General features: G+C 44.6%; 1 protein-coding gene across 12 annotated transcripts in view; it reads left to right on the forward strand.

The window, feature by feature from the left end:
• The window catches only part of LOC109874749 (ephrin type-A receptor 3), a 208,963-nt gene that overhangs the window by 91,126 nt on the left and 106,221 nt on the right, over positions 1 to 11,616 (forward strand). For all 12 annotated transcript variants that reach the window (XR_004206336.1, XR_004206337.1, XM_031810030.1 and 9 more), the window contains exon 6: positions 7,443 to 7,598. Coding sequence is in view for 10 of the 12 variants with exons in the window: in XM_031810030.1 (XP_031665890.1) it covers positions 7,443 to 7,598 (156 nt within the window). In the remaining 2 variants the exon portion in view is untranslated. The remainder of the gene's footprint in view (positions 1 to 7,442; positions 7,599 to 11,616) is intronic.

The following is an 11,616-nucleotide window of genomic DNA, read 5'->3' on the forward strand; positions in this document are numbered from 1 at the left end:
AGTGTGTATCTGGCTTTTTCACCTGTACCTTGAACATATTTTAGGCAAATCATTCATCATAGGGGAGCTACTGTAAGTCCACTAGCACAATCCTCAATGGACTTTAACAGTGTGTGTTTGCGTGTGTGTACAGTGGATTGCGAAAGTATTCAGCCCCTTGGCATTTTTCCTATTTTGTTGCCTTACAACCTGGACTTAAAATGCATTTTTAAGGGGTTTGTATCATTTGATTTACACAACATGCCTACCACTTTGAAGATGCAAAATATTTTTTATTATGAAACAAATAAGAAATAAGACAAGAAAACTGAAATCTTGAACGTGCATAACCATTCACCCCCCCAAAGTCAATACTTTGTAGAGCCACCTTTTGCAGCAATTACAGCTGCAAGTCTCTTGGGGTATGTCTCTATAAGCTTTCTACATCTAGCCACTGGGATGTTTTCCCATTCTTCATGACAAAACTGCTCCAGCTCCTTCAAGTTGGATGTGTTCCGCTGGTGTAAATAAATCATACCACAGATTCTCAATTGCATTGAGGTCTGGGCTTTGACAAGAACATTCCAAGACATTTAAATGTTTCCCATTAAAACACTTGAGTGTTGCTTTAGCAGTATGCTTCGGGTCATTGTCCTGCTGGAAGGTGAACCTCCGTCCCAGTCTTACATCTCTGGAAGACTGAAACAGGTTTCCCTCAGGAATTTCCCTGTATTTAGCGCCATCCATCATTCCATTAATTCTGACCAGTTTCCCAGTCCCTGCCGATGAAAAACATCCCCACAGCATGATGCTGCCACCAACATGCTTCACTGTGGGGATGATGTTCTCAGGCTGATGAGAGGTGTTGGGTTTGTGCCAGACATAACGTTTTCCTTGATGGCCAAAAATCTCAATGTTAGTCTCATCTGACCAGAGTACCTTCTTCCATATGTTTGGGGAGTCTCCCACATGCCTTTTGGTGAACACCAAATGTGTTTGCATCTTTTATTTCTTTAAGCAATGGCTTTTTAATGTCCACTCTTTACGTAAAGCCTACCTCTGTGGAGTGTACAGCTTAAAGTGGTCCTATGGACAGATACTTCAGTCTCCACTCTCGAGCTTTGCAGCTCCTTCAGGGTTATTTTTGGTATCTTTGTTGGCTCTCTGATTAATGCCCTACTTGCCTGGTCCGTGAGTTTTGGTGGGTGGCCCTCTCTTGGCAGGTTTGTTGTGGTGGATGGATTTAATGGATTTAATGGTGCTCTGTGGGACGTTCAAAGTTTCAGACATTTTTTAAAACCCGACCCTGATCTGTACTTCTCCACAGCTCTGTCCCTGACCTGTTTGGAGAGCTCCCTTGGTCTTCATAGTGCCGCTTGCTTGATGGTGCCCCATGCTTATTGGTGTTGCAGACTCTGGGGCCTTTCAGAACAGGTGTATATATACTGAGATCATGTGACATTTAGATTGCACACAGGTGGACTTTATTGAACAAATTCTGTGCCTTCTGAAGGTAATTGGTTGTACCATATCATATTTAGAGGCTTCATAAATACGTTTTACTGTTGTTTTTTACAGTTTTTAAGTCATTTGATTCATTTCACCTCACCAATTTTGACAATTTTGTGTATGTCCATTACATTAAATCAAAATTAAAATCCATTTAAATGACAGGTTGTAATGCAACAAAGTAGGAAAAATGCTAAGGGGGGTGAATACTTTTGCAAGGCACTGTATGTGTGTGTGTGCCAGAGGGAGAACTTTCTAGGGTCCTTTTCTCTCCTTCCTCTGTCTTCCCTGTTAGATCTTGGCTCATATAACTAGGTGTGTGTGTGTGTGTGTGTGTGTGTGTGTGTGTGTGTGTGTGTGTGTGTGTGTGTGTGTGTGTGTGTGTGTGTGTGTGTGTGTGTGTGTGTGTGTGTGTGTGTGTGTGTGTGTGTGTGTGTGTCCTGTCAGCTGTTGGCTAGGCTGCGGACCGGCATGGAAAAGAGGCTTTTCTCCTGGGACATTTTTCTTCCGGAGTGTTCTGGTTCTGGAACAGGGACACAAAGGACCTCAATGCTGCTGCAGACAGACAGATATATAGACAGACAGAGACAGACAGGGGGCCTCGTGCCAGCCCTGGCGTCCTTACAGTTGCCTGATCAAAACCGCCTTGCCGTACCACTGAGGCTGTGTAGACTAAAACCACTCTACTCTGCACTGACGTGTGTTTGAGTTTGTGTGTGTGTGGGCTTTTTATTTGCCAGAGAAGATTGGGCCACGGTCCCTTCTGTGCTCCCGTTTCTCTGACGGAAAAAGACACACACTTGTACACACAGGCAGTGCTAAGGTCCATATGGGACTGTGCTAGTGGACTTAGCTCCCCTATGATTCATTATTTTCCTAAATATGGCCAAAATACAGCTGGATAAGCCAGAGAGACTACATGAATGAACATGAGTGATTTAATAAGAGAGAGTAGAAAATACTAAATTAATGAACATTAGTGATTTAGTAAGAGAGAGTAGAAGGGACATGTAAACTATGAGTGGTCTCTTTAGGCCTTTTCTCAACATTTTAGTTCTGGCATAGGTCCGTTCTCCTCTCATATCTCTATTTTTCTCCCCTCTCTCACTTCTTCAGTTTTTTCCTGCTCTCTCTCTTTTTTTCTCTCTCCTGTTAATTTTGTTTCTGCTAGGTAATGTATTTTTAGGTGAGGTTAGTTATGTTGCAGTCTCTTGGTGTGTGTGTTTGAGTGAATTAGTGGATACTACTTGGTCACATTTGATGTGAATGTGCCTTCTTTTTGTTTGCATTGAGAGGCATTGGTAGCTCAGTTCCTACTATTCCCTGAGCTGCAGCTCACTCGATGATTGTGTGTGTGTGTGTGTGTGTGTGTGTGTGTGTGTGTGTGTGTGTGTGTGTGTGTGTGTGTGTGTGTGTGTGTGTGTGTTAGGTAATTTACGGCAGTGCCGAGGCGAACGACTCGTTGCTTGATTAAATCCATGACCTTCAGCACCGACACACGCAATCAACACACACTCAACACACACACACGCTCGTCACACGCAATCAGAACCCAAAGGAATCCATCATGGCATTGATCCATCTGCAGACACACACAAAGCATCTATGGAATTGCGTTTCCAACACCCTCAATCTCCAGACTGTGGATAGGACATGTTCTCTTCAGAGGAGAATAATCACCCCATAATAATCACCCCATTCGGAAACTATTCAGACCCCTTGACTTTTTCCACGTTTTGTTACATTACAGCCTTATTCAAACATGGATTGAATAGTTTTTTGCCCTCATCAATCTACATAAAATACCACGTAATGACAAAGCAAAAACAGGTTTTTAGAACTTTTTGCAAATGTATAAAAATAAATATAACTGAAACATTTACATAAGTATTCAGACCCTTTACTCAGTACTTGTTGAAACACCTTTGACAACGATTTCAGCCTCGAGTCTTCTTGGGTATAATGCTAAGAGCTTGGCACACCTGTTTTTGGGGAGTTTCTCCCGTTCGTTGCTGCACAGACATTTTCAGGTCTCTCCAGAAATGTTCGATTGAGTTCAAGTACATGCTCTGGCTGGGCCACTCAAGGACATTCAGAGACTTATCCCGAAGCCACTCCTGCATTGTCTTGGCTATGTGCTTAGGGTCATTATCCTGTTGGGAGGTGAGCTTTCACCCCAGTCTGAAGTCCTGAGTTCTCTGGAGCAGGTTTTCATCAAGGATCTCTGTACTTTGCTCAGTTCATCTTTCCCTCAATCCTGACTAGTCTCCCAGTCCCTGCCGCTGAAAAACATCCCCACAGCATGATGCTGCCACAATTATGCTTCACTGTAGGGGTGGTGCCAGGTTTCCTCCAGATGTGACGCTTGGCATTCAGTCCAAAGAGTTCAATCTTGGTTTCATCAGACCAGAGAATCTTGTTTCTCATGGTCTGGGAGTCCTTTAGGTGCCTTTTGGCAAATTCCAAACTGGCTATCATGTGCCTTTTCCTTAGGAGTGTCTTCATTCTGGCCACTCTACCATAAAGGCCTGATTGGTGGAGTGCTGCAGAGATGTTTGTCCTTCTGGAAGGTTCTCTCATCTCCACAGAGGAACTCTGGAGCTCTGGCAGAGTGACCATCGGGTACTTAGTCACCTCCCTGACCAAGGACCTTCTCCCCCGATTTCTAAGTTTGGCTGGGCGACCAGCTCTAGGAAGAGTGTTGGGGGTTCCAAACTTCTTCCATTTAAAAATGATGGAGGCCACTGTGTTCTTGGGGACATTCAATGCTGCAGACATTTTTTGGTACCCTTCCGCAGATCTGTGCCTTGACATAATCCTGTCTTGGAGCTCTACAGATAATTATTTCAACCTCATGGCTTGGTTTTTGCTCTGACATGGACTGTCAACTGTGGGACCTTATAAAAACAGATGTGTACCTTTCCAAATCATGTCCAATCAATTGAATTTACCACAGGCGGACTCCAATCAAGTTGTAGAAATATCTCAAGGATGATCAACGGAAACAGAATACACCTGAGCACAATTTCATGTCTCATAGCAAAGGGTCTGAATACTTATGTAAATAAGCTATTTCAGTTTTTATTTTTAATGCATTTGCAAACATTTCTAAAAGCCTGTTTTCGCTTAGTCATTATGGGGTATTGTGTGTATATTGATGAGAAAAACCTTTATTTAATCCATTGTAGAATAAGGCTGTAATGTAACAAAATGTGGACAAAGTCAAGGGGTCTGAATACGAATGCACTGTATGTACCACTTAGCAGACACTTTTATCCAAAGTGTTACAGCACCTTCATTAGTGTTACAGCACCTTCAGTAGTGTTACAGCACCTTCAGTAGTGGTACAGCACCTTCAATAGTGTTTCAGCACCTTCAGTAGTGGTACAGCACCTTCAGTAGTGTTACAGCACCTTCAGTAGTGTTATAGCACCTTCAGTAGTGTTACAGCACCTTCAGTAGTGTTACAGCACCTTCAGTAGTGGTACAGCACCTTCAGTAGTGGTACAGCACCTTCAGAAGTGGTACAGCACCTTCAGTAGTGGTACAGCACCTTCAGTAGTGTTACAGCACCTTCAGTAGTGTTACAGCACCTTCAGTAGTGGTACAGCACCTTCAATAGTGTTTCAGCACCTTCAGTAGTGGTACAGCACCTTCAGTAGTGTTACAGCACCTTCAGTAGTGTTACAGCACCTTCAGTAGTGTTACAGCACCTTCAGTAGTGGTACAGCACCTTCAGTAGTGGTACAGCACCTTCAGAAGTGGTACAGCACCTTCAGTAGTGGTACAGCACCTTCAGTAGTGTTACAGCACCTTCAGTAGTGTTACAGCACCTTCAGTAGTGGTACAGCACCTTCAGTAGTGGTACAGCACCTTCAGTAGTGGTATAGCACCTTCAGTAGTGTTTCAGCACCTTCAGTAGTGGTACAGCACATTCAGTAGTGGTACAGCACCTTCAGTAGTGTTACAGCACCTTCAGTAGTGTTATATCACCTTCAGTAGTGTTACAGCACCTTCAGTAGTGTTACAGCACCTTCAGTAGTGGTACAGCACCTTCAGTAGTGGTACAGCACCTTCAGAAGTGGTACAGCACCTTCAGTAGTGGTACAGCACCTTCAGTAGTGTTACAGCACCTTCAGTAGTGTTACAGCACCTTCAGTAGTGGTACAGCACCTTCAGTAGTGGTACAGCACCTTCAGTAGTGGTATAGCACCTTCAGTAGTGTTTCAGCACCTTCAGTAGTGGTACAGCACATTCAGTAGTGGTACAGCACCTTCAGTAGTGTTACAGCACCTTCAGTAGTGGTACAGCACCTTCAGTAGTGTTACAGCACCTTCAGTAGTGGTACAGCACCTTCAGTAGTGGTACAGCACCTTCAGTAGTGTTACAGCACCTTCAGTAGTGTTATAGCACCTTCAGTAGTGTTACAGCACCTTCAGTAGTGTTACAGCACCTTCAGTAGTGGTACAGCACCTTCAGTAGTGGTACAGCACCTTCAGAAGTGGTACAGCACCTTCAGTAGTGGTACAGCACCTTCAGTAGTGTTACAGCACCTTCAGTAGTGTTACAGCACCTTCAGTAGTGGTACAGCACCTTCAATAGTGTTTCAGCACCTTCAGTAGTGGTACAGCACCTTCAGTAGTGTTACAGCACCTTCAGTAGTGTTACAGCACCTTCAGTAGTGTTACAGCACCTTCAGTAGTGGTACAGCACCTTCAGTAGTGGTACAGCACCTTCAGAAGTGGTACAGCACCTTCAGTAGTGGTACAGCACCTTCAGTAGTGTTACAGCACCTTCAGTAGTGTTACAGCACCTTCAGTAGTGGTACAGCACCTTCAGTAGTGGTACAGCACCTTCAGTAGTGGTATAGCACCTTCAGTAGTGTTTCAGCACCTTCAGTAGTGGTACAGCACATTCAGTAGTGGTACAGCACCTTCAGTAGTGTTACAGCACCTTCAGTAGTGTTATAGCACCTTCAGTAGTGTTACAGCACCTTCAGTAGTGTTACAGCACCTTCAGTAGTGGTACAGCACCTTCAGTAGTGGTACAGCACCTTCAGAAGTGGTACAGCACCTTCAGTAGTGGTACAGCACCTTCAGTAGTGTTACAGCACCTTCAGTAGTGTTACAGCACCTTCAGTAGTGGTACAGCACCTTCAGTAGTGGTACAGCACCTTCAGTAGTGGTATAGCACCTTCAGTAGTGTTTCAGCACCTTCAGTAGTGGTACAGCACATTCAGTAGTGGTACAGCACCTTCAGTAGTGTTACAGCACCTTCAGTAGTGGTACAGCACCTTCAGTAGTGTTACAGCACCTTCAGTAGTGGTACAGCACCTTCAGTAGTGGTACAGCACCTTCAGTAGTGGTACAGCACCTTCAGAAGTGGTACAGCACCTTCAGTAGTGGTACAGCACCTTCAGTAGTGTTACAGCACCTTCAGTAGTGTTACAGCACCTTCAGTAGTGGTACAGCACCTTCAGTAGTGGTACAGCACCTTCAGTAGTGGTATAGCACCTTCAGTAGTGTTTCAGCACCTTCAGTAGTGGTACAGCACATTCAGTAGTGGTACAGCACCTTCAGTAGTGTTACAGCACCTTCAGTAGTGGTACAGCACCTTCAGTAGTGTTACAGCACCTTCAGTAGTGGTACAGCACCTTCAGTAGTGGTACAGCACCTTCAGCAGCGTTACAGCACCTTCAGTAGTGGTACAGCACCTTCAGTAGTGTTACAGCACCTTCAGTAGTGTTACAGCACCTTCAGTAGTGAAGGTTGTAACCCTTACTTCATTTGTAACCCTTTTTTACACACTTCCGGTTGTAGACCCCATAGAAAAATAGAAATATAGAAATCAAATGATCTTTGTCTTATTTGTAACCTCCCTCCTCTGTCTTAACTTGTAGACCATGTGTAGCGGCAGATTTCTAAGCCTGTGTTTTCTTGTTTACCTCTCTCCAGCGTGCAGACCAGGCTCCTACAAGGCCTCAGCGACCGACGCCTACTGCACAAAATGCCCGCCACATAGCTCCTCCCACCTGGAGAGAGCGTCCGAGTGTGTGTGTGAGAAAGGCTTCCACCGCGCAGAGACGGACCCACGCTCCATGGCTTGCACACGTGAGTAACACACACACACACAAGAACACACATGCACACTCACTTTGACACACTTGTAGACAAGCACTTCCACAAAACATCAGTTAAGTCCATTGTCATTTCGTCTTCTTTGACATAGAGCCTTTTGTAAAAGTATTAATTCACTTTATAATCATATCTGACTCACCACCTGAATACAGTATTATGTAGCAAAATATAAAATGGTGTTTTTTACATTGGATGAAAGTAGAGACTCAGAGCTACAAAAATGTATATTATACACTGCATAGCATCGCTGATTCGGTGAGCGAGTTTATTAGCAAATGCATCTGTGATGTTTAACCCACAGCGACTATTAAAACATTCCCCAACCAGAAACCATGGATTGATGGCAGCATTCGGGCAAAACTGAAAGCGCGAACCACTGCTTTTAATCAGGGCAAGGCAACCGGAAACATCACCGAATACAAACAGTGTAGCTATTCCCTCCGCAAGGCAATCAAACAAGCTAAGCGTCAGTATAGAGACAAAGTAGAGTCGAAATTCAACGGCTCAGACATGAGAGGTATGAAGCAGGGTCTACAGTCAATCACGGATTACAAAAAGAAATCCAGCCCTGTTGCGGACCAGGATGTCTTGCTCCCAGACAAACTAAACAACTTCTTTGCTCGCATTGAGGACAATACAAAGCCACCGATACGGTCCGCTACCAAAACATGCGGACTCTCCTTCACTGCAGCCAACGTGATAAAATATTTAAACATGTTAAAACCCTCGCAAGGCTGCCGGCCCAGACGGCATCCCTAGCCGCGTCCTCAGAGCCCTGCGCAGACCGGCTGGCTGGTGTGTTTACGGACATATTCAATCAATCCTTTTCCCAGTCTGCTGTTCCCACATGCTTCAAGAGGGCCACCACTGTTCCTGTTCCCAAGAAAGCTCATTTCCGTCATCATGAAGTGCTTTGAGAGATTAGTCAAGGACCATATCACCTCCACCCTACCTGACACCTTAGACCCACTCCAATTTGCTTACCGCCCCAATAGGTCCACAGACGACCCAATCACAATCACACTGCACACAAGAGGAATACCTATGTAAGAATGCTGTTCATCGACTACAGCTCAGCATTTAACACCATAGTACCCTGCAATCTTGTCATTAAGCTTGAGACCCTAGGTCTCGACCTGTGCAACCGGGTCCTGGACTTCCTGGTGAGGGTAGGATACAACATCTCCACTCCGCTGATCCTCAACACTGGGGCCCCACAAGGGTGCATTCTCAGCCCTCTCCTGTACTTCCTGTTCACCCATGACTGCATGGCCATGCACTCCTCCAACTCAATCATCAAGTTTTCAGACGACACTACAGTGGTAGGCTTGATTACAAACAACGACGAGACGGCCTACAGGAAAGAGGTGAGGGCCCTTGGAGTGTGGTGTCAGGAAAATAACCTCAAACTCAATGTCAACATAACAAAGGAGATGATCATGGACTTCAGGAAACAGCAGAGGGGGCGGCCCGATATCCACATCGACGGGACGGTAGTGGAGAAGGTGGAAAGTTTTAAGTTCCTCGGCGTACACATCACGGACAAACTGAAATGGTCCACCCACACAGACAGAGAGGTGAAGATTGCGCAGCAACGCTTCTTCAACCTCAGGAGGCTGAAGAACTTTGGCTTGTCACCAAAAACACTAACAAACTTTTGCAGATGCACAATCGAGAGCATCCTTTCAGGCTGTATCACCACCTGGTACGGCAACTTCTCCGACCACAACCGTAAGGCTCTCCAGATGGTAGTGAGGTCTGCACAACGCATCACCGGATCACCGGGGGCACACTACCTGCCCTCCAGGGCACCTACACCACCCGATATCATAGGAAGGCCAAAAAGATCATCAAGGACAACAACGACCTGAGCCACTGCCTGCGATGTCAGTACAGGTGCATCAAATCTGGGACCGAGAGACTGAAAGACATCTTCTATCTCAAGGCCATCAGACTGTTAAAACTTGTTATGACTGGGGGGCAGTATTGAGAAGCTTGGATGAATAAGTTGCCCAAAGTAAATGGCCTGCTCCTCAGTCTCAGTTGCTAATATATGCATATTATTATTACTATCGGATAGAAAACACTCTAAAGGTTCTAAAACTGTTTGAATGATGTCTGTGAGTATAACAGAACTCATATGGCAGGCAAAATCCTAAGGATAAATCAAAACAGGAAGTGAGAAATCTGAGCTTGGTATGTATTCAACACAGTTCCCAATGAAATCCCCTTGATATATTAATGATGTTGAACTTCCTAGGGGTTCCACTAGATGTCAACCATCTATAGAAATTTGAATGAGACTTCTACTGTGTTGTGGAACTGAATGAGAGCAGAATCTATCAGGTGACTGGCAGTCAGCCATTTTCTGATCACGCTCATTCCTCATGGTATCCACTTGCTTTCCATTGCTCATCAAGACACAAAGGAATACTCCGGTTAGAACTTTATTGAAGCTATATGTTAAAAACATCCTAATGATTGATTCCGTACTTAATTTGAAATCTTAGTTTGCTTATTCCGTAAGCAGTAAGTTTTTTTGAAATCATTCACAGCGGTTGCATTAAAGCGTTTTTCCCTCATATCTTCTGCTCTCTGCGCCTGACTCCACTGTAATTATATGCATATTCTAGTTTCTGGTCCTGAGAAATAGGCAGTTTCAAATGTTTTTCATCCAAAAAATCTAAATACTGCCCCCTACACTCAACAGGTTAAAAAGAATTACAATAAAAATACAGGCAATCATTGAGCAGTGAGCACGCGCAGAGCAACATAAGACAAGTGTAACGGATGTTTAACGCTAGCTTAGTTAGCAGTGGTGCGCGCTAAATAGTGTTTCAATCGTTGACGTCACTTGCTCTGACACCTTGAAGTAGTAGTTCCCCTTGCTCTGCAAGGGCCGCGGCTTTTGTGGAGCGATGGGTAATGATGCTTCGAGGGTGACTGTTGTTGATGTGTGCAGAGGGTCCCTGTTTCGCGCCTGGGTATGGGGGAGGGGACGGTCTAAAGTTATACTGTTGCACAAGCAAGACGTAGCATGCAGACAGAGGAACATAGCACAAAAAGCAACAAGACAAAATCCATAGAAGCAACACCTCACCTCACAAGCTACAGACAACATGGAAAGCGTCAATACACAACTTGGGATTATGTTCACAAATCTGATTGGCCTCTATGTCACGGCTGTTGGAAGGAGAGGACCAAAGTGCAGCGTGGTGAGCGTACATTTTCTTTATTTAAATCAAAATGACACCAAACAAAACAATAAACACTACAAACACCAACTGTGAAGCTCACAAGCAAAGTGCTCTAAACAGAGTCAACGTCCCACAAACACAGGTGGGAAAAAGGGTACCTAAGTATGGTTCCCAATCAGAGACAACGACAGACAGCTGTCCCTGATTGAGAACCATACCCGGCCAAACACAAAGAAATAGAAAACATAGAACACAAAACATAGAATGCCCACCCCAACTCACGCCCTGACCAAACCAAAATAGAGACATAAAAGTATGTACCACTCACAGGGTGTGACACTTTAGCCATGTCTTCATGTTTTTGGTGAAAGTGTGATAGGTGGTGCAGTGTGTCTGATGGCAGTGTATTCCAAACATAGGAAGCTCTCACAGAGAAAGCAGATTGACTAAATGTGCTTATCCTTAAGGGAACTATACAGTCAACTCTCATGGCAGACCTTGTGGATCTGCTGCCATATGTTTGGGTTTTCTGTTTAACAAAAGTACTGAGTGGAAAGGCCATTTAAGTCAGGCCTTTTAAGATCTTGAATACAAGACATGCGTCGGGGTATTGCACACGATTATCCCAACTCAGGAGCTCATGCTTTCTGAGGATGTAACAGTGATGATGGCTTTTGGGATTTCTATCAAGCACATTGAAAGCCTGTTTGTAGACAGACTGAATGGGTTTTAACGTTGTACAGCAAGCTTGGGCCCAACTAGTCAAGCAGTATGTTAAGTGGAGGAGTATCATA

The sequence above is a fragment of the Oncorhynchus kisutch genome, linkage group LG30 (genome assembly GCF_002021735.2).
Source record: "Oncorhynchus kisutch isolate 150728-3 linkage group LG30, Okis_V2, whole genome shotgun sequence".
Classification (NCBI taxonomy): domain Eukaryota; kingdom Metazoa; phylum Chordata; class Actinopteri; order Salmoniformes; family Salmonidae; genus Oncorhynchus; species Oncorhynchus kisutch.